Source organism: Haplochromis burtoni, unplaced genomic scaffold, assembly GCF_018398535.1.
Source record: "Haplochromis burtoni strain Fernald_Lab_line unplaced genomic scaffold, NCSU_Asbu1 Contig_238, whole genome shotgun sequence".
NCBI lineage: Eukaryota > Metazoa > Chordata > Actinopteri > Cichliformes > Cichlidae > Haplochromis > Haplochromis burtoni.
The window spans coordinates 38,621-66,051 of record NW_024582599.1 but is presented as its reverse complement, the minus strand read 5'-3'; the positions used below and the strand labels follow the sequence as shown (position 1 = coordinate 66,051).

The 27,431-nt window shown below is 41.5% G+C and overlaps 2 protein-coding genes across 3 annotated transcripts; one reads left to right on the top strand and one right to left on the bottom strand.

Moving 5' to 3' along the window:
- Positions 1 to 70: 70 nt before the first annotated feature.
- On the top strand, positions 71 to 19,018 carry cep295 (centrosomal protein 295; the record flags this gene model as incomplete). Its single annotated transcript, XM_014338646.2, is given in 28 exon segments — positions 71 to 271; positions 1,392 to 1,516; positions 1,610 to 1,703; positions 1,815 to 1,931; positions 2,008 to 2,148; positions 2,373 to 2,556; positions 2,700 to 2,879; positions 3,080 to 3,316; positions 3,458 to 3,558; positions 4,170 to 4,382; positions 5,058 to 5,134; positions 5,246 to 6,221; positions 6,403 to 6,586; positions 9,487 to 9,675; positions 9,758 to 9,997; positions 10,088 to 10,185; positions 11,233 to 11,344; positions 11,730 to 11,951; positions 12,101 to 12,249; positions 13,532 to 13,994; positions 14,784 to 14,963; positions 15,317 to 15,840; positions 15,974 to 16,144; positions 16,235 to 16,295; positions 16,778 to 17,110; positions 18,529 to 18,625; positions 18,707 to 18,806; positions 18,899 to 19,018. Coding segments are annotated over 28 exon segments (5,811 nt in total), but the record flags the coding sequence as incomplete, so codon positions are not given.
- On the bottom strand, positions 18,956 to 27,407 carry LOC102290350 (delta(3,5)-Delta(2,4)-dienoyl-CoA isomerase, mitochondrial). Of its 2 annotated transcripts, none has more exons than XM_014338647.2 (10): positions 27,266 to 27,407; positions 22,664 to 22,832; positions 22,130 to 22,218; positions 21,917 to 22,041; positions 21,254 to 21,302; positions 20,501 to 20,565; positions 20,197 to 20,267; positions 20,010 to 20,081; positions 19,773 to 19,923; positions 18,956 to 19,512 (listed from the first exon to the last, which is right to left on the bottom strand). In XM_014338647.2, exons 1-10 carry the CDS (start codon positions 27,393 to 27,395, stop codon positions 19,408 to 19,410), a joined length of 1,026 nt encoding a protein of 341 aa, XP_014194133.2. In that variant the 5' UTR covers positions 27,396 to 27,407; the 3' UTR covers positions 18,956 to 19,407. The 2 variants fall into 2 exon arrangements, with proteins under 2 accessions (XP_014194133.2, XP_042082948.1); XM_042227014.1 differs by having other exon boundaries at positions 27,283 to 27,378.
- Positions 27,408 to 27,431: the final 24 nt, after the last annotated feature.

Here is a 27,431-nt window from a genome sequence, read left to right as displayed (position 1 = left end):
TATTATCGCAAATGCGATATATCGTTCAGCCCTAATGCACACTGAGTGTGTGTTTTGTGTTGACACACAGGTGCGGGAGCAGCACCGGTACATTGCACAGCAGATCCGCCAAGATGTTGAGCAGAGGCGACAGTATGAGCTGCAACAACTTGAGCGGGAGCTGAGGAAGGAGTGGGAGCAACAGCAGAGGGAAAAGCTCCAGAGGCTGCAGAGGTTATACCAGGAGAGTCTCCAGCTGCTCGGCCAGGGGCACAGGAGTGCAAAAGAAAACGTAAGGCTAAAATAGTTCAAATTAGAGACACTAAAACGGGGATTATGAAAGAATAAAAAGAATGTATGAAACTAAATTTTGAGCCACACTGACGTAAACATAAACTCATCAGTGCAGTGTCCACAGGGTTTCTGTGGGTCATTAAAATGTCTGAAATTAGTAAGAAAATGTCTTAAACTTCCCGAGAAGATTCATCTGTTTAAGACAGTTAGATAAATCATGTAAAGCAAGCTTCATATAAATATACACAAATAATTATATATATTTGCTATTATTTTAATTATTTAATTTATAAAAATATTTTTTCAGTTGTCATGAATACTGAAATCCACAGATCAAAGTAACAGTGACACTCCAAAATCCAAAGAAAAATATGTTGTCATCATTTGGGGAAAAAACCTCCACCGAATACTCTTTGCTACGTTCTAGTTGTCGTGTATCCAACTAAGACATTTTGAGTGTATCATTGCACCAGCTGCTTGACCACATACTAATTTTTCACAACCGTAGTCTTTATTATATGGAAGTAATTGCAGGAGAGAGAGAGAGAGACATCCTGCATTTCCAATTCTCAACTGAAATTTTACAATGTGTCTTCTCAGTTGAAAGTGGACAAAAAGTTTGGTATGTTTTATCATTTGTACGCTGAAAGGATAAGACCTGTGCATGAAACAATTTTTTTAAAAGACTAGAACGGAAATCAGCAGTTAGTGATGTCATCCTATCGTGTCTGCAGAATGAAGGAGAAATGTCAACTTTTAATAAAAGTTAAATTTAGACTTTGGGAAAAAAACATAGAAGCTATTGAAAGACTGATTACGTTACTAAAAGTTTAAACTTTGAATGACTTTTGTCAAATAAATTATGTCCCCGAGCTAGAGCTCCAACTTAGGTTGGGTTTTTTCACTCTGTGAGAAAACAAAATATTAATGTTCAATCTGCTTAAGGAAGAAGCAGAGTAATAGTAGTCTAGCGTGCTTCAGTATTTTGCACTAGGACACTTTAGTAGTATTTGAATTGTTTAGAAAAGGCAGAATACACTGCACCATGTTGATATTTGATTCTTGTTAACCCTTGTCCATATGATATTTATTTTTTGTGGCTAAACTTGTTGTTCAAGGAACCCGACTTGGCAGCCATAGCTCATAGGGAGGAGGAGAATCACGTCAAAGCAGAGGAGCGTTATCGAGAAGCGCTGAAGGAGCTCAAATCACAGAGGCTTAAAGACCATGAGAGGCAAAACCAGTGAGCGTCATCACAAGAATTTTCAGATGTTTATGTGTTTAAATTTAATCAGAATGAACTGATCATTAAACCTGTGGCTTCACTGTTCTGTAGAGTTGTCAATGCCAGGAAGAAGGCATTACTGGCAGAAAAGGAAAGATCAGCAAAGGTGGCTAGCCTTCCACTGCCTCTCCCAAACCCTGTTCAGGTGATCTTCCCAAACAGTGATAATAATTTCCTGAAAGTTTCCAAATCCTGAATATTAAATGAAAGTAAAGCTAAATGAAAGTCAAGGTAACCTTGTCTTCTCTCCTTGAAGCAGAACATCAGTCCCAAAAAGCCACGTTTCGTAAGGAGATCGGATGTGAGTGCTTTTGCTACCACACATTACCACATGGCCAAGAGTACAGTGGACAGAGAGGTGGACATAAACCAGGTAAAACACCCTCTGATTTTTGTTTGTATTTACCAGCGTGATTTGTCAGAGTTATCTAATCGATCTGCCTAATCAGCCAAATGCCCACGAGGAAGCTGAGCTACATGCGAAAAGACAGCAGGACTTGGAGACAGAGGAAATGAGGAGGAGAGAAGAGCAGCTGGAAAAGGCTCGTCTCAGAGGGAGGCAGGCTCTGAGGAAGGAACAGCTCATGCAGGTACAACTTGCCTGTTAACCTGGTGACTAATTAACCTAGTCACTGACATGCCAGAATAAAGAAATTCTTGTGGAGGTTGCACTTTCATTACATGTTTAAAAAATGTAGTACTTTAACATGTTTGATAGGCTTGCATTTAACTTGTTTAGCTGTAAGCAGAGATGAGAACTGTTTACTTTTTGGTCATATGAAGTGCCTGATCAGTGTTTAATGGCCTCCTTTAGGATCGTGAGCGTTTGTTGGTTGAACTTGAACACATGCAGCAGACAGATCTGCTCAGGAGGAGGCAGCAGGTGTCGCAGATGCCTCCTCAGATCTTCCAGCCTCTCTATAAGAGACAGGAAATGAGGGAAGACTTCCAGAGGGAGATGGAGTTCGCCTTTGAGGACATGTACACTGGAGAGAGGAGTAAGGACTCTTCATCGTGTATTTTGTAGCAAATACGGATTTTCAGTATTCATACATGTTCTTAAAACCAGAGAAACAAAGTTGGCCAGAAATGGGCACTGAAGTTGCTCTGAAGCCTCTTTAAACTTTGTTAATTGTTACAGGGGTTAAAGGTGACCTGGTGGTCCAGCTGGCACCTGAGCCTCTTCCAGCCCACTCCACAACCAGCCAAGATCAAGAGCTGGATGTCACAGTGGATGAAATCACAACACCTGAAACAGAAAATGCACAACATGACACAGAGCAGGAACCTGGAAGCACTGAGCAGGAAACATCAGCTGAAGGTGACCAGAAGCACCAGATTTAAAAACTCAAGTCATTCTTGTGCAGTTTATAATAAGATCAGTTGTCAGATAATAGCTTACTGAAGTGTATTGTATGAATTATGTCAAATTCTGAGACAAATAAAAAACCTTCTGGCCCAGAATGTAGCATGAATGTTGAAACCTTGATGTGATTTCCTTGAGTTTTTCTTTGTTTGCAGTGGTTTCCCAGAAACCTGCTCCTCGACGGGCATTGAAGAGGCTCCTGGATCGTATCAGGAGCCAAAGGAACCAGTGGATTGACCACAGCAGTCGCAGCTCTGCTGCTGATTCCCCAACGATCATCCGAGATCAGATCCCAGAGCGCGACATGACGATCGAAACAGGCTCTCTGATCAGCGGAGGAAAAGACGAATGGACCCCCACCGAGCCCCAGGAGGCTGACCGGTCTCCACCAGGTAATCAGTGACTCTGATCAGCTGTAAGAACAATCTACATAAATATTAATAAAACTATTAATATTCTTTTAACAGTTTAAAAAAGTACAAATGTTTATTACAAGGTAATAATCTTGTGGATTTTTTTCTGAACTCAACCAGCATCAGAGAAAACGCCGCTGCCATCATCAGCTTCAGATACTCAGTTTCCTGCTGCTCTGGCCAATAGAATCCAAGAGTTTGAAGAAGAGCGAAAGAAACGGGTTCGTGTTCATTTTAATTTCTGTGAGACTTTTCACTTAGATGGGAGGAGTTAATATTGAGAGTAAAAAACTTAAATGTCTGTACTCTGTGTCCCGTGATGGTTCGGAGCTTGTTTTTTAGTCCTGCAGTGATGGCACATTCACTGTCCGCTAAAATCCGAGCATGCCTGCTGGGAGCTCTGTAGTCAGATGGAGGCGGTGTACAAAGTATGCGAGACTACTGCTCTGTGCCCCCCTCTTGTTTGATTTTCTGTGCCCCCCTTCTCTATTCTGTCCCAGAATTTTGACACTGCAGCAGAGCATTGTTGATCGAACAGATCTTCTCTATATTGTAAGCACTTGTTTCATTGTTGTCCCAGTACTTCATCACCAGTTCACTGACTGGTTAGAACCAGGTTTTGCTGAGAAACTCATTGTGGGCTTGTTGTGAATTCCTGCTGGTGATTTTTGGAGAGGAGGTGATAAAGATTTTACCAGGGGCTAGCTTTGAATTAACAGTAACACACCTGATGCAGCTAAAATTTTATCTTCTAAACTAAAACGTAGCTCAAATCTGAGTTTGCATCTAGTAGCATCACTTTTTAAGCCTCTTTTTTTTTTTTCCTGCCCAGGAAGCGGAGCTTGAAAGGGAGAAGCAGCAGCAGATGTTTTTGCTGCAGGAGCTGGAAGAGCAGAAGGCCAAGTTGGAGCAGATGCTGCTTGAAGCTCAGCAGGAGAAAGAACGACTGAAGGCTGCCGTGACCCAGGAAGAAACCATTAACCAACCAGAAGTGCCAGTCCATGACCACGATGTCATCTCTATCACCCCTAATTTAGCCAATGAGGTAGGTCTCTAATCCAACTGTCAAACCTCCATTCAATTTTCCTGTTATCAGGTTTTTTTAATGGCTATTGAAAATTCTATTTATTGGATTAATCTTGTCATGCTCATAATAGCGAAGATGCAAAATATGTCATGGATGTTATACATGCGGTTAACATCTTCTGATGCTTAACCTCCTTGGGTCTAATATTACTTTAGTCTGAGAAACATGTTCAGTTGTTATTTGTTGTTTTTTGCTTAAAGTTGACCAACGTATTATGTATAATTTGCTCTTGCCTGATTTACAGTTCAAAATAATCTTCACATTGTTGTATGTGTTTTCCCTCATGACATCCTGACTTTGAAGCAAGCTAGTTTAGCTCCTCCTCCTTTGAGCAATTCTTCTGATTGGCTGCCTCTCACAAACAGAAGGTTTGATTAACATGTAGGTGGAGCTTCTGTGCTCATAGCCCAGCTTAGAAGGGGATGGAACTTAGATGGGATATTTTCCAGATAAGAAGAGAAAAATTAAGTTGAGAAAATAAATCTAACAGATTCACACACACTTGGGAGGGACTGGTCAAAAACTAGTAATGTGAACTGTGGAAATTCAAGGTTTTGTCCTCCACCATTGTCTTCTGTGAGGGGTTTTCCAGGCTGTATGAGTAATCCCTTCCTTTGTGTTTGATCTTCACAGGTAGTTCCTCCTGCAGATAAGGACGACCATAGCAAAAGGATCAGAGAATACCAGCAGCGGTTGTTAGAGCAAAACCGGTGTGATGAATAAATCTGTTTGGGCCAGTTTGTGATTCTGAGTTTACATAACTTTAATGCCTTTGACCCTCCTGTTGTTGTTGTTGTTGTTTGTTTGTTTTTTAATTTTAGAATCCACCAAAGAGTGAAAGTGGCTCGCCAGCGCCTGGAGGAATACCAACAAGCTCTACAGATTCGTTACAACATGACTGCCACTTCATTACTACCTCCTGTTGTGCCTCCAGGCCTTGCTCATCCACCTCCAAACAGTACACAGTGTGTTCGTCATCCAGGTCGTCTGCAAGCTGCGCCGGCTCCTCTCCACGCTCCTCTCCACGCTCCCTGGGCCCCTTTGCAGGCTCCTCTCCATCCCCTTCTGCAGACTCCCCATGCTCCTCTTGTGGCTCCTCTCCATCCTCCTCTTCATGCTCCTCTCCACCCCTCTCTGCAGACTCCCCAGGCTCCTCCCCAGGCTCCTCTCCAGGCTCATGCAGTGCCTGTGTATAATCATGAATTGCCACAAACCTCTGAGGATGTTTCCACAGAAGAATCTGACACATTAACGTCCCCTCCGAGCCTATCTGGTTTTAGTCTGGCTTCCAAACCGCTGCCAGATGATGTTGAATCCGACTCAGACAGTCTGAGATACCAGAGAGTAAATGACACGTCTTGGCTGACTGACAGCATAATGGAGAAAGTAACAGAGCACCTTCCAGAGAGAATGAGACCGCTGTCAGTCACCAAAGAGAAGCTGCCTTGTAAACGATTCACAGAACATCACTCTAGCAGCATCCCAGTGCAGCCATCCTCTGAACCCATCAAAGTCATGAAATCGACCATCGCAGAGGTTACAGCTCCACTTTCAGGTTATGCTCTGGCTGAGGCAGAGGCCTCTCGGAGCACTGGATCCCTGAGCGTTGGAGAGGACAACATGGAGAGACAAAGACAAGAGTTGCAGGAGGCCCAGAGGCGAGTACTAGAGCAGAGGGAGGCACTGATGCTGCAGCAAAGGCAACAGGAAGAGGAGAGGCGGAGACAGGACTTGGAGATGGTGCAGATGAGGAGACAAAAGGAGACATTGCAGGCACTGATTAATACCGATGCACAAGTAAGTGAGAGGACTGTTAAAGCAGTTATTTTGCAGTAAAAAAAATCATAGTTTTAAGAAAGGATTGCGTAGAAACAGAGATTGAAAAGCAGAGTGCCAAAAAACACCGTCAGCTTAAATGTTTAAGAGTGAAAGAACATGTGAGAAATGAACCATCCTGATGACTTTTTCTCACCTACAGCCAGTTTCTCGGCCTGATGGTGAAACAGTCGTTTCGGAGAACATTAATCAGAACCGCCTCCAGTTACTTGCATCCCTGCTCAAGGCCATAGAGGAGTCTAATGGAGGAACTTTATCACACCTAGAGGACCCTCAAGATCGCGACAGCTCCTCTGAACAACATCCATCCAACAGCAGTCAAACAGGTAGCTGACATGTTGAGAATGGAGATATTTTTGTCAAAATGATTTCTGGGACAATTGCACATGACTGAATGAAGTCAACAATAATAACGATCGTTCTTAAGTTAACAAGCACTATTACAAACCACTGATCTTTATTCCTTACAGGGTTCGTACAGGTGCTTGAAATCCTTGAAAACCCTTGAATTTTAATGTTGTCTTTTTCAAGGTTTGAAAAGTGCTTGAATTTCAGATGTGGTGCTTAAAAGTGCGTGAAAGTGTAACTGTATTTCATTCACAACAAATAACTATCTGATTGAATAGTTTTCTTATCAGATAGAGAAATAAAATGAGTCGCAAAATGTAAAAGCAAAATTTCCCCGCCTGGGCTGCCTTGCGTCTGTTTCAACGTGTGACCCCGCCCCTCCCTCTAACAGTCGGGGATGAGTGCGCTAACACACCTGTAGGTTGCTGTTGTAATGAGTGTTTGATGGAAAACGACAATGGCGGAGTTGGCGCTCTCCAGTCGCATGATAGGTCCTAGTAAATCATTTTCCAGTACGTGTATGTTACACATGCAATTTTTTAAAATTATGATTATTATTTTGCTAGCTATCAAACTCGCTGGAGAAATGATTGAAATGCACTGAGAGTGATGCAGTGTGGCAGCGCTATTATGGAATATGCTGTGAACTTGGCTAACATTACTTGGCAGTAATGTGAGTTAATTTACTCAAGTGAAAGCTTTAAACATTAGCCTGATACATAACTAGCCAACTTAAGGCTTTCTGATTAACCCTCTAGGGTCGACGGACCCAGAGTCTCCATTTCAACTTGGGTCGAACGTGCGGACTTCAAGCTGTATACCAGTTTTCTAAGAAGAGCGCCAGCAAACACGCTTTGCTTGTGAGTGAAAAAAGAAAAAGGAAAAAAACACTCCTTCCCTATTGGTGGAAAAATGTACCATGTCGACCAATCAAAAGATGATATGGCAACATGTGGCATTTGGTCGTTTGGGAAGGGGGGGAAGTTTTAGGAGTGACCGGCGAGAGAGAGAGAGAGTTTTGATACGTGAGAGATTTGTGACGTCTACTGTGTTTGGAGTCTCAAGTTAGTGTGTTGTCTTGTATAGTTATTGTGTAGTTGTTGTTTTGTGTGTTAGTTCTACTAGTTAATGTCACAGTTGCTGCAAAAAAAACACTAAAGGCAGATTGCAGTGTAAACGCTGAGTGACACACCTGCTGTCAGACCTGCAGGTTTATCCCTGTGCTGTTCTCATCTGTGTTATAGTGGACACAAACTATTTTTTGGAGTGGCATAAATAATTTGTGTGCCGCCTTATTTGACGCAGAGCACCTGATTGTTCTGTAAATAGTTTTAAATGGTTATATGAAAAACGCCTGAGCCTTGGCTGCATTTTTAGGTAAATAGTACCATATAACTTTGTTTGCAAAACTTGTGCATATTTTTTAAAAATGTACAATTTCTATTTGCATTTCAAGTTATGAAAATGATTCCTTAAACATGCTTGTGGTTTTTACAGTCAAAAATATCACTTTCTACTCATATTTTAAATTATGTCTGAATTTAGATCAATTGTGCTGAAATATAGGTGAAAAGGTAAAGGTGAAATATAGAGGCCAAATCAAAAGTAGTCAAAAACGGCCAATTATAGCCTGGACACCAGAGGGTTAAAGGCTAAAAGCAAAGTTGTCACCAAGTTCTGTTTATATTTGTTTGTATTACTGCAGTTTTTTAAAGTATTAACTTGGTGCCTTTGGGTGAAATATTGGTAATATGAGGGAGTGATCCATATGGTCATAAAGAATAGCCACTTGTTTCTGTGCTACCAAAGTTCCCCGGCTTTCATTCAAAATGTGTTTATCGTCAGCACCTACACATTAAACTACTTAAACATTATAAATGTCTTCAAGCTCACACTGAGGCCTGTGGGGCACAATCAGCCACTCAGACAGTACACACATTTATGTGTATTTATATATGAATATTTCATACTTTAAGGCTGCCTGTTTATTTAAGGCAGATGAACAAAATACATTGGGATTGTACATAATAATATCACAGATGATAAATTCAATAGATTTTAAGTAGATGCTTGTGCATTCTTAAAGGCTTGAAAAGGGACCTTGAAAGTGCTTAAAAAGTGCTTGAATTTGACCCTGAAAAGGCGTATGAACCCTGTCCTTAATTAATGCAGCGGAAATGTTGCTTTTGTTTGCCTTATATTTCAAAACCTTCTGATTTTTCTCCTGTGCAGATTCAAGGCAGAATGTCAGATATTATAAAGCCCCCGTCAGTGTTTCACAGTCAGGTTCTCTTACTTTTTCCTTTAACAGTTTAATTTTGTCTTCTTTAAAAACAGAGATGAACAATTAATTACAAATCCTTAAATTTGTGTCTGGTGCTCAAAGAACATTTTGGGCACGAGAACGTTTCCCCAAAAGCGTTTTCCAGCTTTTCTGCAAAAGTAAAAGTGGAATCTTGTCTTGTCTATCTTCTTTAGAGTCCAGGACGGGACACTATATCTTCATCTTTAAATTCAGGCTTTGTGTTTTTTGAATGTTGTCATTGTTGTTTCTCAACTTTAAAACTGTCCTAATAAACCTGGGCTTCAATAAAAACAAGTACCTAGTCATGCAGTCTACTGTAATGGGATTACAGCAAGTCAGTTTGTGAAAATTCCTCTCCTAGATATTCCACAATCAATTGTAAGGGCTTTTATTGCAAAGTGGTAGTGTTTAGGGATAACATCAACTCAGTGTGAGCATGTAAAGTTGCAGAGCGAGGTCACTGGCATTAAAATAAAATGTAGAGTAATGCATTGTTTTTAAAAATGAAACGGTACACTTTATTTATTTATTTTGTCCATATTTCTGACTGGTTGTTTCTCTTGTGCTTTAAAGTTCAGAGTGATGCTGCTGCCGGACCTGGCCTGACATCAGTCCTCCACTCAGGACACCTCCACCCTCCACGAGCAGCAAAGCCCCCTGTGACACGCCTCAGGCTGGGCTTCTTGGAGATGATGACTGAACAGCACGAGCTCAGTGCTATTCAAGAGGTGGAGACTCCGGTCGATGCCAGCCAACTCGCAGGTCTGCTCAGCTGCAGTAAGACGTGCATATCGGGCAGTTTCATCTCCTGCATGTATAACACCGACTTATTTATTTGTTTTAGCTGTAGGCCCAGACAATGGTGTGACAGTTCCTTCACACATTGAACGCTGGGATCAGCAGGAGGAGTACGACTCCTCTATGGCTTCTGACAGGACTCTGCAGACAACCTCGGAGTTCAGCAGTGGACAGAAGATCTCTGAAAGATTATCCAGCTCAGGGACAAGTTCAGGGAGATCCAGCCTCTGGAGAGAGAGACTGCTACTGACAGAGGCAGGAGCATCTCCAGAATCCTCCATCTCTGGTGGGTAGAGAAGATTTAACATGGGGAAAAATGGTACCACTGAATTCAGGGAAATTAAAGATTTCTTGACGTGGAAACACTGTTTTCTAGATTCAGTCCCAAGAAAAAAGTCCCCCCTTTCCTCAGACTCTGGGAGAGGAGCAGATTTCTCTGGTCCTGCAGTGACGAGCTACAGATCCCCCACAGAGGTAACCAGTCCAGTGACAATTTTCCCAGTGTTCATATAGTGTTTATCACTGCTCTTTCCTCCCCTGGAAAGCTCATGTAGCCCATAGTGGGTTAGAAAGCTACAAGGGAAGGAGCAGTTTTAATATGCAGGAAGTAAATGTCAGTGCATATTAATACTGTTATGTATATTTTAATACCCTCTGAGGTTCACATGATGATGTGGATCAATGATGAAAAATAGCCAAATCTGAGTGCTTGGGCAGCATCTGCCTCAGCCTGTGATTATGTTTGAGAAGCTGCGTGTGTGTGCGTGTGTGTGCGTGTGTGTGCGTGTGTGTGTGTGTGTGTGTGTGTGTGTGTGTGTGTGTGTGTGTGTGTGCGTGTGTATGTGTGTGTGTGTGTGTGTGTGTGTGTGTGCGTGTGATGAGTGGATGGTTTGTCTTCTTTCCTTCCTTCCACTGAGCGATGATGTAAACATAATAAACCTGAATTGTATTAAATTAAAATACATTTCATGATGGTTTCTACACTTGAACTGAGCTCAGTGAGTCTGCGTAACACCAGGTCTATGTATGAGTCGGTACATGTTATAACCCAAACACAAATTTAAGTTGTCTCTCTACAAATGGACAGAGGTCTTCACTGTCCATTTGTATGAGTGTTATCCTGTATATAAAAGATAAAAAGATTCTGAACTTGAAACATGAAGTATCTCAGTGTCTTTTTGTAATGGCCAGTAGGGGGAGACTCCTCTGGTAGTAAACAGATGGACAAAAGACGGACGTCCCCACAGTAACATTTCCCCCTAACTTTGTATTTTGGAGCTTCAGTGTTAGTGTTTAGGTGGGGTTTCCTGTTAAAGTAAGTGATTCTTCAGGGGTTTGGTCTTTTGTTGAGTACATCACTACTGGTCAGGATGCTCATATATATATACAAATGCATTAAATATTCAAAACATAAGTTTGTGTTTCAAAATGCTTCAATATGTTCAACTGTATGAATGTGTGTCCAGAGTGTGTTTATCTCTATAACAAGATAAGATGCCATAACAGTTTATTTTGTGTCAGTCTCCAAACAGGCCTCCTGGGTCTGACAGCTTCTCTTCTACTACCATCTCCACCGGAAGCTACATGACTACTGACCCAGAGCAGAATGTAAACACCGGTGAGGAACAGCCAGGTGTGTAGGTGACATGTCTGTGCAGCTTTAAATCAGATGATCCAGCAGATACTGGGGTAGTTCTTCATGATTAAACGGATAATATGGTTAAACTGTAAGGATTATAAGGGAGCATGTTGTTTATTGTTACAGCTGTGTGCTGCTGTGCATTTGCATGGACTTATGCCTTAAACTTTAAAGTGAACCTGTTCTGCTCATTCCCACTTCCAGATTACTATTCTTGGATTTTAAAGTAACTTTGCATGATTCTGGTCTTTGTGCAGCTCATAATTTCATTTTCTGTCTGAAAGAAGCCGTTTAAACTTCTCCCTCTTTAAAATGGCCTAATAAGACGACTTTGCTATACTTCTAATGTGCTGACCTGGTTCTTCTTCTTCTACTTTAGATAAATCTCTCCTCCATAAACGCACTGATCAACAAGAAGGTGGAGCAGGTTTACAACACGTCTCCTGTCTGTCTGGTGAGAGCTTCTGTGTTAAGGAAAACTCAGCGACTGGCCCTCCTGGTCTGTCTGTGGACTCGATGTTCAGTGACAGCAGTATCCAACAAATTATAGACAAATATACACGGGAACTTGACCTCTCCCTCAGCTCTGCTGGGAAAACAGGTACAAAATGGACATTTTTATTTGAAGGCGATGCTCTGTCTTCACCTTGATAGTTTAGGTAGGAGTGTTAAGACATGGTGTGATAAGATGCGGAGATGTGACAAAGGCTGTCTGATAGCACAGTGTTTTATTCCTTTGTTGATCTTTAGACAGTGAAGGCTCACATATGGAAGAACGCAGCGCTTCGGTCTCTCAGCAGTCTTTGTTTCGAGTCTTGGAGAGAAGAGGGGAGGATGAAAGCTCTGCACGACGCCAGTCTCTTCTCTCAGACGCAGCAGGAACGGAGACGAGAGGCCTGGTCAGTCATTCAGTTTTAAGCTGTTATACTAGAGTCCTTTGAAGCTCTTTGTAACAACTGTTATCGATATTTGAATACCCTGAGTGATGATGTAAACATAATGAACCTGAAGTGAACTAAGTTAAAGTACATTTCATGATGGTTTCTACACTTGAACTGAGCTCAGTGAGTCTGTGGGCATGCACATGTTGTAACCCAAACACAAATTATGAGTATTAAGCTGTATATAAAAGATAAACATAGACTCTGCACTTGAAACAGGAAGTACCTCAAAACCAGCTAAATGTCTTTTTTGTAATGGCCCGTTGGGCTCAGACTCCTCTGGTAGTAAACAGACTGGACAAAGGACGGACATATCCAGTAACATCACCCACTAGCTTTGTAGTTTGGAGCTTCAGTGTTACTTGTAGCAGCAGACTATATCAAACTCAGGATAATCAGATTTTAGAGTTGAATTAGTAGAGTTTTAACTTGTACTTGTAGATGAAGCAACAAACTGTGTTAACTGACAATGGTTTTCTGAAGTATTCCTGAGCCCATGTGGTAATATCCTTTACAGAATGATGTTGGTTTTTAATGCAGTGCTGCCCGAGGGATCAAAGGTCACGGGCATTCAGTGTTGGTATTTGGCCTTATGTGCAGAGTTTTCTCCAGGTTTTCTGTATCTTTTGATGATATTGTAGACAGTAGATGATGAAATCCCCAGATTCCTTGCAATTGTACATTGAGAAACATTGTTCTTAAACTGCTGGACTATTTGCCCATGCATTTGTTCACAAAGTGGTGAACCTCGCCCCATCCTTGCTTGTGAGCGACAGAACCTTTTGGGTATGCTCTTTTTGTGACAAACACCCGTTTCCAATGAACCTGTTCACTCATGGAATCTTCAAAACAAGTGTTTTTTGAACATTCCTCAACTTTCCCAGTCTTTTGCTGCCCCTGTCATAGCTTCTTGGAACGTGTTACAGGCATCAAATTCAAAATGAGTGAAGATTTGCAAAACAACAATAACGTTTATCAGTTTGAACATCAGATGTCTTGTCTTCGTAGTGTATTCAACTAAATATAGGTTGAAAAAGTTTTGGAAACCACTGTGTTCTGTTTTTATTTACGTTTTACACAACGTCCCAACTTGATTGGAATTGGAGTTGTACATCTACAATGACAATATAGGGCTATTCTGTTCTAGCCAGTCTCTAAATTGCAAAAAAAAGTGGAAAGTAGATTTAGAAGAATTTGACTTCTTCTTTTTTTTTCTTTTTTCCCCCTGTTATCGTTGCAGGAAGTGCACAATCAAGTGGATCCCAAAGTGGGCGAGTTCTCTGCTGGAGCCTCATTACTGGTTGACGATCATGAGCAGGATTCTTTCCGGCCTCTGATTGGTCAGCTGGCAGACCGGTCATCCTGCCTCGTTACCGAGCAGAGGGATTCGGCCCTGGAGCAGCTTGTTGGTCATCCGTCAGCTCACTCATCAATGCTTGGTCACTCTCCGGGCCAGCTGTTCTCCCCAAGTGTGGGTCAAGATGGATGGGATTCCACACTGAGTCGGATGATTGGTCGGCTCTCCCATCAGTCCAGCTCTCACTGGTTGAGCGGCGGGCGAGACCTTTATGCAGGTCATATGATGGGTCGGATGGAGACGCAGCAGTCGACCTCATGGTTAGATGAAGCTCCCGATGAGAGCCAGATGAGACCCCTGGTAGGAGAGCTGGACGAGTCTGCAGAACAGCACAGTGGAAGCTCAGGTAAAATGATCATTTGACTGAATTTATCAATTAATGGCTGAATATCAGGGAAAGTGAGTGAAACCTAATATCACATTCTTAGCTACAGTGCAGTGACAATAACTAAATATATCAGTAATTTTATAGCAGGATATGTAGAGCTCATATAATATGCTGTATATAAAAGATGGACCTAGTTTCTAGATCTAATGGTGTATTTTTGCAAAACATAAATCAAGGTTTTCCCCTTGTGTGACTGCAGTCATTGCCCCTAATAGCACAACTGGACGAGAACTAGTACAATCAATACCTGGCATCAGGTTACAATGATTTATTTTCAGAACCTGAAAATTATGGCATGAAAGTAAGTTTTTAAAAAAACACTACGTAGAAATGTGATTTTTAATAATCTTTTTCAGGGAAAATGACCAAATATTAGTTTGCTGAACAACTTTAGCTTGAATTCTTCCAATTGTGAGTTTTTGTCTCATTTACAAGTTCCCACTTCAGTTGAAGTTAAACACGAGCATTTTGTAAATAATGGCCCCCATTAAAGTCAGAAACAACAGTAATGCAGAGTATGCTTTTGGATGATCACTGCCACATCTTGGTATCTGTGAGCTCCACCCCTCACCCAGTTTCAGAACACAGAGATGGTGATTTGTAGAAAAACAGCCAACTTGAGGCTTAAAAAACAGGACCATTAAATTATGGGACTTAATTCATCTTCTATAAACAGTCTCATACAAACCAGCTGTCTTCATAAGCATGTCCACCATGAAGTTTGACGTGTCATTCATTTGTTTGCAGGTAAAAGAAATCGTGTGACTCTTGTTGTCTCAGCTGACATCCGGGTCCCATCATATCCAGCGCTGCCTCCCGAGGCCTCATCACACAGTGCCTCTGTCCCAGCTATGAGCCCACATCCACAGGATCCGACAACGCAGAATCAAACCAGTTCAACAGACATGGACTCAGGCAGAGCTGAAGGTGTGGTACAAAATATTCACGTAAGACTTTACTGGGGTCAGTCATCTGTGGTGACACTTTACAGTAGCAATCAAGATAATCCATTTATTAACTGGTTATTAGAAAGTTGAAAATTATGTTAAAAGTGCATAAGCAAGGAGGTGAGGTGGCAGCTCCATTCTTATGCTTGTGCTTTTTCCTAAACCTGGCCGAAGTCAGGTTTAGGAAAAAGGCCTGGTCTGGGTTTGCTTAAGGGTGCCCAGCGAAATAAATCATCACTCCAATGAACAGGTGTTAGTATGTGAGGAGTTAAAGTGAGACTCCATGAGATAAGGTGCTACTCCTAATGAAAGATTGTTTTTCACCATTTTTAGAGTTTGCAGGTTCAGATTCATTCCACCCCCTTTTGGCAGAGGTCACCCAAAACGAAACAGCAGACCTCTCTATCACCTTTCACCAGCCTGAGCACAGCGTGCACAATTTTCCTGACGTGCATCCAGCCAGCAGGGAATGCAGTGTTACCACACCTGTAGAGGTCATTTCGCACTCTGATCTTTCTTCTGTGGAGTCCGAGCCATCACCAGAGCGTCTTCGAACGGAGGAGCCAAACCGCAGCCCCGCAGCTTCCTCCACCTTACATGAATCCTTCTCCCAGCTCATTACCACCCAATGCCATCCCCAGGAGTCTGTTCTGATAGTATCTCCCACCGTGAGGGCAGATGTTGAGCAAACAGCTGAGATTCTGTCAAATTTATCCATGTGTGATGAGACACCTGCTTTGGGTGTGTCACGGGCAGAGGAAAGGCTTGGAGGCGCGGATTCAATCAGTGCCGAAGAGATCAAGTGTGGTCACGGTCCAAATCTGAGGAATGTTTCTCCTGTCTCTGATAAGATACTGGTATGAATCTGTGATTTGTTACTTTGGTCAACTTTGAAAAAGCACAGTTATTTTAGTAAAAACTGTTATTTCTGGTGTTTTAAGTTAGCTTTACCTATTTTTATAACTCTGGTGTTGCTTCATTGTTTATTAGGAAGCAGCCAAAGAGAAGGGGATCCTGGAGCAGTCTGAGATCACACTGGTGAGCCTGACAGACTCTACACTGCAGGACCAGGAGTCCACCAGCTCAGAGGAAGAGGGAGCTTGGGTAATCAAGAATCCAGATGGAAGGGATGAGGAAGGGCAGAAAGGCCATGAGATGGAGGTGACTGTTCAGAAGTGACGTGACTGAGTTTTCATTCAGGTTTTCATTCAGGTTACTTTCTCATCTCTAAACATTAACATTTGCTTGTAGGGTGCAGAATCTACGTTGATACCTTTGGAGACTCCACAGTACGACAGCCAAACACATCCAGGTAAAGCAAGTGGAATATATCTGCCTGAAATATAACAGAGTCAAACTGGTGAATTGTGGGAAAACCATAGGCCTGAACAACGAAGCAGGACTCTGAGCTCAGGGAGGTAACTTCAGGTTAAACTCTGAGTTTTAAATGTAAAGTCGTTCATGTCCTACTAGAGTACATCGCCATGGTAACTTATGCTGCAGGATAAGTGCTCCAGATCAGGTTATAATTGATATTACAGATCACGGACTACTGATCAAATATGTCACAGGATGATTCCTTCTGGAGGATCGCTCAGACCTCATTGTGCTGGTATTAAGGGGCTCTAAGATGGTCTACAGTTTTTGTTAATCATCAAAAAGCAATATAGTACTTTGAATTGCTTTGTAGTACAGACGTCAAGGGACTGATATACATATTTTCTCTCCTAACATTACATCATTTTTAAGCCAAAACTTTATAAACCTGACCGTTACTTCCTTCCCTCTTTCCAGTGACAGTCCTAGAGTTTCAGTGGGGTCCGTGCAGAGACCAGCCAGATGTCAACCAGCAGAAACTTGCAGCTCTGCTCCAGAGATCCAACCACAGGGTGAAGGAAATCAAGGCCAAAGCTGCTCTTGCTAAAACTCAACGTGAGCTCCAAGTGCTACCAGAAGGAAGTGAGCAAGCTAAAGCGAACACATGTCAACCAGTGACCTGTAACACAAAAACTAAACCAGAACCTCTACACAAGGCCAGTACAAAGTCAAAGGGAGAACAGGCCCCACAACAGATGGAGGAATCTGGTTTCATCAAGCAGCAGAAACCCCCCCAGCTTCTTCCACCAGGTACCACCAGAATAAAAATGAGAATTACTTCATCCTGCATTAGGGAAATTATTTTATTACAGTGGTTGCATGAAATCTGCCAGATGCTTCTGCCTGAGAGATAATTATATTATAGAGAGTGAGGGTATGTCATGTGAGATATTTCCTGTCCTTATGACAGTGGAGCCGAATCAGTCTGTTAGAGAAGGTGCTCCACTGCCTGTCCAGGAAGCCATGCAGGAGGTCTGGATCATCCACAAATGATAATAGTTCCAGATGTTTTTACTGGCTCATTTTAATCATTTCATACACTGCTGGATAGCTTAATCTTCAATGGTATGTCTTTTTATTATAGATGAGGCGCCTGGTTTGAGGCAGCACGCAGGTTTATACCAGCTTATGTAGTGCATATTAAAGAAGCCTCTATGTTTGAAAAATTTAATGTGGAAATGTGTTAAACCTGCATTCTTTAGAACCACATAGCTTTGTCATTGCAAATAGAGCAATAAAAAATACAACAAGTAAGCTATAAATAGCAGCATGAGTCAATTATCAGTGCAGACATTTATTGGTGCATGTAAGTGACACAGATGGTGTTTGGAAAGGACCGGTCTCTGAGCCTTGAGGTGTGGGTTTTGGTTGATCTCTATCCTCTGTGAGTGCAACAGTTCAGATGGTGAGAGCACTCCCTGATGATGTTTTGTGCTTGTTTGAGTATCCGCCAGGTAGGGCCATTTATATTTTTTGTTTTCTGCTGTTCTCACCACTCCTCACAGTGCCTGTTTGTCTGCTACAGAACAGCCTGCATACCACACTGGTAAGCGGTGCATTACAACAGACTCAACTGTCGCACTGTAGAAAGAAATGAGCAGTTGTTCCTTCCAAATGTCCTCTGATGTGCCCACTTTATTATGGCAGGTTCTCTGGAAGGACTTTACTCTCCATCAGTGGGTCTGAGTCTGTTTTGCTTTCCCCCCATAGTCTTAGTGGTGCAAACTGAACACTGTGCTGATTGTCGCTCTACCTGTCTCCATATACGGACTCCTCTTCACTTGAGATTAGCCCAGAAACATCTGTGTCATCAACATAATGATGTTGGATAAATAAACAGGTCTGCAATCAGAGGTGTACAGTAGGTAAGGAAGGGACTCGGCAGATAACCCTGAGGAGCTCCAGTGTTCAGTGAAATGGATGGGAATGTGTGTGGGCCAAGTTTCAAGGTCTGAGTCCTTTATCTGGTGCAGAGAAAGCCCAGTGGATGAGTTTGCTGACTAAATGACTGGGATGATGGTAATTGATGGAAACAGTCACTAGCTAGAATTGGCTAATGTCCCCTAAATAATTTTTTTAAATTTATTTTTTACTCACTTCACTGCTTGTATCGAGTCTGATTATGTTGTGATGGTGTGTAACGATGACATTTTGCTGTTTTCTCTCAGTGAGTGATTCTGAACAGAAGAAGCTGGATGACATGAAGATCTGCACGCTGGAGCAAAGGAGACGTAATCTTTCCAAGATGCACCAGAGAACTCAAAGGTAGTCAAATAATATTTGGAGTTATTCAGGTAGTTTAAACAGAAGTGTAATTTACCAGATCAAAATAATTTTGTTCCGCAGGCTGTATGAGCAGCTGGAGGAGGTGAAGCATCGGAAAGCCTCGAAGAGTCGACAGGAAGATTATGCAAAAAACAGACTGAAAGCTAAGGAGTTCCACAAGGTGAAGCGCTTTAATCATACATAGGCTTCTTGGAGCTGCAGGAACTTCCTGAATTTAAGTTAAAAGAATGTTTTTCTCCCATCTCTTCACAGAAAACCTTACAGAAGCTTCGTGCCAAGCAGACCCAACAGTGATCGACTTTGATTGTGTCATAGTTTACTTTGAACATTTTATTTATAGTTTTATCAATAAAGCATTTTAAGTTATTTGCACTCAAACTGAATCAGAAAATTTATCAGATAAAATTATGCAAAGTAAAAATATTTTGGCAAATAACAGTACTGAATATTTGAAATCACTTTCACACGAGTCTCTTTAATGAGGAAACATTCAGAAGGTCGTTTACAGATGAACAAAATGTTTCTCAGCTCAGTCAGTTAAGATTTGCCTTAGTTAAATATTATCCATATCTGATATTGGAGCAGGAGAAATATGAACCTGAATGAATTATTAAACACATAATGACATTAAAATACTGTCTAGTGTGGATACAGATCTCCAGCTAGTAAATGTAATTTTGATTTATAAAATTGCTGTAAGAAAGGCCGGAGTGGAGGAGGAAAGAGGCACTTTCTGTATCTGAGCTTTGCCTCACTGGTGTTCAGAGTTTAGAGTATGTCTTAGTTTTGGGACTCTTCTTCTCGAGGGCTGCCTGAGCTGATTTCATCAGATCTTCAGTCTGAAGCATGCTCATGTTCCACGTGGCCTGGAGAAGGAGAAATGATGAATTTAAGTCAGTACTTTAAAAAGGGAACTTTATAAGTTCATATGCATTTAAGTGAGCATGCCACATCCCCTTTATGCTATCAAGTGACATATAAAAGACACCAGGAAACTGAAATGGAGGGAATGAGATAGCAATGCCAGATTCCTTCCGTAGAACTCTGAACACAAACCTTAAGAGTGACGTTGTGAAGCTGACAAAAATATGCACAGAAAACTTTGTCATATTATATTCATCCTTACAATGTAATCCAATCCATCTGCTACGCTGTGGTTTCTGGCATAGATGAGGTTTATTTTGGTTCCCTGCACAGCAACTGGGCTGCGACCAGCAATCTCTCCAGCAATCTCCAGAGCTCCAGCCATCATCGCCTCCTTATCTGCAAACACTCGGCTGAAGAAGAAGGGAAGGGTTTCAAACTGTTAGAATAAATAAGTGCTTTTAATTTGGAAAAAGAGTGATGAGGGAACATTGTTTACCTGACCAGTCCGCTGCTCTTAGCTTCATCAGCATACATCTTTCTCGCTGTCAGAGCCAGTTCATTAACAAGACTGTTGAAAATAGAAATAGATTTTTTTAAACCTACAAGCATTCAGTCACTTAACAGTGTCATGTCATAAATTTCTTTGAAACTTGTCCCAATTGTAAATCATGCTGCTGGCTCACCTTTGGCTGCCGATGACCTTCGGGAGTCTCTGGAGTGTTCCAACATCTGCTGCAAGTCCAATATCAACCTCCTATGGAGCCAAAGCAGAGGGCATCATCAATGCTACATTTAGCAAACAGAATCTCAAGATCTAGTGTGTAATCTCTGCTCAAAACCTTGCTGTAGGATATGACCGATCAAAGAGATCAAGATCTGTGAAATTGTTTAACACAAATCTTCATAAGTTGGTCTTAATTTAATCAGCTATCTATTCCATGGTTTCCTAATTGTCCTCACCACAGTGATAAAATCAGATGATTATACCTTAACTTGGAACCAGGCGTCCTGGGTGCACAGGCGAATGTCGCAGGCTGTAATCATGTCAACACCTGCCAGAGAAAACACCACCTACGGTTAACTCACCGAAGCTCCTTTCTCCACCAAACTCAATGCGTCAAACACCTCCACAACCAAGAAGCCTGTATCACAGCCTGTGGGTTTCCCTGGCTCCTGCTAGCATCATGTCCATGCAGTAAACTAACCAGTTATATATCAAAGCTTGAAAACATAGTATTTTCAAATGTCTTGTTGTCTTCTAGGGTCAAATCGAAAGCAGCCATGGGGTAGAGGGGCATATGTATAGTTTCAGCCACCGCCTTCAGAACACAGCAAATCTCCTTGGGGAGATATTTCAATTAAAATTCATCCATACTACAAACACGTTGGACTGGTCCAGCTGAATGACCCAATTAGGAATTTTAGGGGATTTGAAGCTTTTCACACAGTGGCTACAGCTTCTTATATCTGCACACTTCTCAAAGCATCATCCTCCTAACTTCAAGTGTTAAAATGCATAAAACAAAGGCTTAAAAAACAAACGAACATTCATTTATTTCTTCTTGGCTGTAAATGCGTTTATTTCTGCTGTAAAGTTGGACATTTTAACACGAGACTCTTTGGGAATTCACTCCCTTTTGCAGCCAGACTCAAGCAGACATTCGAGGAACTTTAGTGTTTTTCTAACTCCTGTACCTTAAGATGATTCACTACAGCACTGTAATCTTTACAATGTCCTACCTGCTCCTACACAGGCTCCATGGATGGCCACCACAACAGGCTTCGGGCACTGCGAGAACACAATTCAAGAGGAAACGTACTTTAATGATAGTGAGGGAGAATTTGTAAGGAAGGGAAGCTTGGTGCACGCTGGGTCCTACTGCTCTTACACTACAGACATTAACAGTGTGACAGTGTATCTTGTATTGAGCTCTTACTGTTGCTTCATGCAGGTCACACAGATGAGCAATGCCAATGGAAAAAAATATAATTTCATTACAAAAACTGGAATTTTAAAGACAAAATAACCATAAAATAAATCCTATGTTTGTAACTTCTAATCCATCCTAAGGCTTTCTTTGGCTGAAGTAAAATTTCCACCATTCATCATTTATCCAATTCATAGCCAGGGTTGGTGGGGGGATTAAGTCTATCCCAGCTGACCCATGGTAAAAACTGATGACTGAATTTTAAAAGATAGCAATACAACAGTGGACATGAATGCAAAATGAGCTTTCATGAACCCTAATATTGATAATATAACTTATCTTGATTTAGAGAGGCAACATCTGAGCAAGAAGCACAGTTCAGGAACCTTCCTGATAAAATCTGATAATTCAGTCACACCTCATGTTTGTGACTGGTTCAGTCTTCTCACTCTTTACATTAATAATGCGCTCTGACCTTCTCTATGACGGAGAAGGTCTCTTGGAATTTCCTAATCTTTTTTTTTAACCCCCAGGAGATTCTGGCTGTGTCGTCTCCTTCTGGTTGAAGTACATTGTTCATCATGTCCATGAGATCGATACCTGACGCATTAACACAGATGAGATTTTACACACTGATTATACTCCACTGAGAGAAGAGAACAGAGGTTTTAATATTCTGTATACCCACCAGCTGTGAAGAGCTTCCCTGCTCCAGAAACTACCACTGCTCTGCACTCGGGGTCCTCAGAGAGCTCATTAAAGCAGGTCACCATCTCACTGGCAGAGAAACACAAGTTCAGATCAGTGTTCACCCAAATAATAATTTAGCTTTTAATTCCAGTGATTAGTTTGACTTTTTGAGCTCTTTTATGTCTGATAATTTAACACTTTTAGAGTTCCATGTATTAGCATTATATTTTTTATTCACACTAAATGATGCAATATTGATTCTCAACGATTCACGAAATAGTAATAGTCTGAATATTGTGTTCACTTGTTTGTAGTGAGTGACTGTATTTATTTAAACTCTTGTATGTGCTTCTCTCCTGATCAGAGGACTGAATACGTTAGGGAGCTAGCCTACTTGAAGAATATGGACAATATGGACTTTCTAACTGAATATAAACTGTGAGACAGGTTCCAGCATCCAGGTATAATATATAGCATGTGTCATGCCTCTGACACTGTGTAAAATATGTATACATGTAATTCTGATTCCTGCCTCCAGAAAGCACTGTTCATGGCATTGCGTTTCTCAGGCCGGTGAAGTTCAACATGCGTGATGGACTCTGTAGGACGACTGATGGCCAGGGTTGTGTACGGAGGGGTGGCACCACCTGAAGATGACATGGCTCTGGCCACAGTTTGACTAGGCAACCGCAACCCCTTATCTAAGAAGAAAAAACAGAACAACATTAGACTGTGGCCGAGAAGCAAGAGTAGTGAAAGCTACAAGGCTACAATGGACTATTCATAGGCCTTTTCTCATCTTTACCATTTTGTATCTTACTTACATTCAAGGCCTCAACTCACTTATACACCTCAGTATTGGTTCAGTCTACAGTGTTCTCAAGCCAGTATTTTAGAGCACAGACACACACACCGAATAAACAACAAATAAACAAAACAAGGGTATGCACAACATTGTCATCAGTGCCACAACTGACTGAAGTTGGCATGGATGTCCAGCCTTGGATGTCAATGAGATGACCACTGGTGATCTGAGTCGACATAGTGCCACCCTGTGACTGTTTCAGCACAACAATGTCTGCACAGTCCAGCCAAGCATTTAGTCCCAGTACACCTGGCTGTGAAAATGTCTGGGACATGCTAAGTCGATGTGTTCAACACAAGCAGCCACAGTGACCATTTCACAGCTGCAGGCTGCACTTGTCCAGGAATGGAGAGCAATCAGGGCACTTGATTAGTCCGTGTACAGACTTCAGAGGAGACCACAACTCATTATTTGTAGATATGGTAAATGGACTGGTTTTATATAGCACTTTTCTACTCTGAGCACTGATTTGAACATTCTTCTTCTTCTTCTATGTAAGTGCTTTCTTTGCACACATTCATACCTTGACAGACACATCAAAGATCAACCTGGGCTTAGTATCTTGCCCAAGAATATTTGGTATATATTCTGAGTGTGTCCATCCCTGTATGACCACAGTGTACCCATCCATGTTGCATGTTTCCAGCGCCTTGCTGAATCTGTGACATGAAGAATTAAGGTAGTTCTGAAGGCAAAAGGGGTCCAACCTGCACAAGGAACCTAATAAAGTGGCTGGTGAGTGTAAATAAAGGAAAAAGTAAATATATGATAAACAAAATTAAAACAAATATCTAATGCAGTCATAAATCACCACAACTCTAATTTAATCACTAAAATAGTAATTTTGTTTAAGAAAGTGAGCAGTCCACCACTAGTGATCCATGTTTTTCCACAGTTAGTCTTTTCCCCTCACTTCTAACTCCTCAAATGCAGCTTTTGTTTGAAGAAAAAAAACAAAAAGCATATTTATACGCAATTAAATTATATGCAGCTAAATGGACTATCCACCGCTCATTCTTGCTGCTTGTCAGGTTGTGTTGAGTGGAAACACCCCTGTACTTTAATTGCAGGGTGGTGTCTGTCGGTATAAGGCCACACAGGCTTCATTTCCCCATTCATACAAAATACAGATGAAGTTACTGGAAACAGAGGAATAAGTAGCCGGGAGGAGACAATTATAAATAAAATAAGAACAGGTCATTGCTTTTTGAATGGCACACTTTTTAAGATAGTTAAACATCTAACTGTAGTTGGTGTAATGCTATGGAAATGACAGAACAAAGAAGTATATCAATCAAAGAAGACTCCGCGTCGGTCTTCTAAACAACCGTTCACTGACAAATAAGGGGCCTCTCATCCAAGACCTCCTATCTGACTGTAAGTTTGACTTTTTCTGTTTAACTGAAACCTGGCAACAACCTGATGACTTTTCTCAACTGAATGAATCCACTCCTCCGGGGTTTGTTTACTTTTCGAAACCTTGCTGCTCAGATTGTGGGGGTGGTCCCGGGATCATTTTTCGCCAGCACTTGAAAGTCCTGCCAGTTAATTTTGATCGATTTAGTTCTCTAGAGTGCCTTTTAAGTGAGCTGACTGGACCTATTCCCACCATCATAGCTACTGTATACCGCCCCCCCAAACCTAACCTCAGTGACTTTGCGAACCTACTAACCCACCTTTCATCTCTCTCCCCAAATGTTATTTTGATAGGAGATGTCAACATTCATATCGAAAATAATAACCTTCTGCTCACCAGAGACATTTCCTCCTGTCTCAAGGGCTTTGAATTCAAACAGTTTGTCAACTTTCCCACTCACTAAAAAGGACACACCTTGGACTTGGTCTGCTGTTCTGGTCTTACTCCCTCGAATCTTTCTGCTGCTGAAATCCCCATAACTGACCACTCCCTCCTTTCATTTAACCTCACTCTCTGTTGCGCTACTACCAAGCCAACCCGCCTAATTTCGTTCTGCAACATCAAGAACATTGATATGGACATTCTCGTTACCAGATTGGACAATATTCACAATCCTGTCTTCTATTCTACCCCCGATGATCTGTTGTTATATAATAATAATTGTTTACTCATTGTCCTTGATTCTCTGGCTCCTGTAAAAACTCACTGTTTCCTTCGCTCGCTCTGCGGCCTAGTTTACCTCTGACCTCTGAGTTTTGAAGGCCAAAGCTCAGCAGCTAGAGCGTAGTTATAAGAAATCTGCTTTAACTGTTGACGCAGAAATCTATAAATATCATGTACTCCAATATAAAGACTCCATCAATCAGGCCAAACAAAGCTTCTACTCTGGTATTATCACTTCTTGTGAGAGTAGCTCCAGGACTATGTTTTCACTTCTCAACAAACTTCTTCAGCCCCCCAACGCTTTACCACCACACTTCTATTCTTCTGAAATCTGTAACTCCTTGATGCTGTTCTTCACTACAAAAATGAATAACATTCATCTGGCAACTCAGTTCAAATGCTGTGTCTACCCCCTCTCCAGAACCTTTTCTCCATTTTCAGCCCCTTTCCACCTTTGATCTTCCTGATTTATCTGATATTTCTGAGTTTATATGTAAATCAAAGCCCGCCACATGTCATCTCTAGGAGAGGGCGATGGTTTTACAAAATCCAAAGGAAAAATAGGAGAAATGAGAAGCACAGGAAGGAACAGGGGAGAGGAGACAGTTATATCTCGACTTAGATTTGGACACACAGGTTTGAATAGCGCATTGTTTTTAATAGGAAAACACAGTACAGGGGAGTGTGACTGCAACAGAGAACAGGAAACAACAGAACAAGTTTTATTGCATTGTTAGAAATATGATGCAGCGAGAAGACAATTAATCAAAAAGCTTGGCGATATGAAAGTGGACTTGGTTGATTTATTTCGTAAGAACTTGAGAAGTGAATGTTATCAGGCCATATTTTGGTTTTTTAAGGCAGACTAGTTTGCTTGGGAAGATTTGAATGGATTTTTATTTTTGACATTTCGGTCCACACTCCACACCAGCAGGTGGCGGTAATGCAACATTTTGTTGTTTGTCAACCACCAATAAATAATCTGAAGAAGAAAAAGAATCAGAATAAGAGAAGCGTTCCCAATTTATTGCTCAATTTATGAGTGAGGTATTAGACACTAATGTACTGTAACTGTACTTTTCAGGCTGTACAGTTACAGAGTGGCCGTGTATTTATTTCCTGCCGTTTTGGAGAGGGCGGCTGCCCTTCTACCGGCAGGGATTTGATTGCTGCCCACTGTAGCCTGTTCGGCGGGCAGTGTTGATCGTTTCGGCCCAGTCAAGCTGAGGGAAACGTCTGCAGCAGCCGCCGTTTGGCCCCGTCCTTTAAGGAACTGCTGTCTTGTACCGTCTCCAGTTTTGTGACACTGTTTATATTTGGTTTGACCACGTAGCCAGACTCTGGGGATCATTTACGTTTCTGGTGTTTGTTTACAGTGACATTTGTACCTGCACATTTGATTTGTACCATTCGTCAGAGAGAGCGTCATTCCTTTTTGGAGTGCGCTGGGATCAAATATCGTCTGTGTTTTTATTATGTGGGGAGTACATTTTGTAGTTTCACTGTGAGCAATGCGTCTGATGTTAAGTGCCCTATTACCTATGACCTTTTTTTTATGCAGTGAATTAAGGATACTCAGTATCTGTGGGACCTTCGGTTGTGGGTCGTTTTCCACACTACTTTTGTTGTACGGCACCTGGGGTGTAGAGTTGGTTTGCACGTGTGATTTTCTTCTCTCATGGTCCTTAGCTACTGGCAAGTCCAGTTCAATGTATGGTGGTTTTATTTAATTTAGGATAGTATTACAGGACAGGACATGCCACAGTCAACTTTTGTTGTGCTCTGTTCTTTTTTTTAGTTTTTTATTTTAACAAATGCAGTTAATAAAGGTATCTTAATATTAGGACCAGCCTGCCTCAGTCGTGTATTCTCGAAGCTGTGTAATGTTTTCTGGTTGGTTTTTGAAAAGACTCTTTATATTTCATAGGGGTGAAATTAAAGAACACAAAGTGAGCCCTGCACCTTACAAAACACTGAAGCTGCAGTGACGACCTTTCACCCACTTATCTTTATAAAAGGTTTTGTTTCCAATTTTTGACTCCAGAACTTCAACACACGGCTCCGCGCTAAAACAGCGACAAACATTCAAAACATGCAGTGTATTTTCACACGATTTGATACGTTTTATTACTACTTAACACAACATCTAAAGTAAAATAATAAAATACAAACAAATTATAGACACTTACATCTAGTGACAGCTGACCTGAAAACCATCGCCTTTTGAACCCTGCAGAGTCCAGACTGTTTAGTGAACACGGTCAAGTGAACCGTCATTTGTGATCTGCAGTGAAGCCAGCCGCCTCTTATCTGACGCATAAGTTTTCTTTCGCTTCTACACTAGGCTTTACGGCA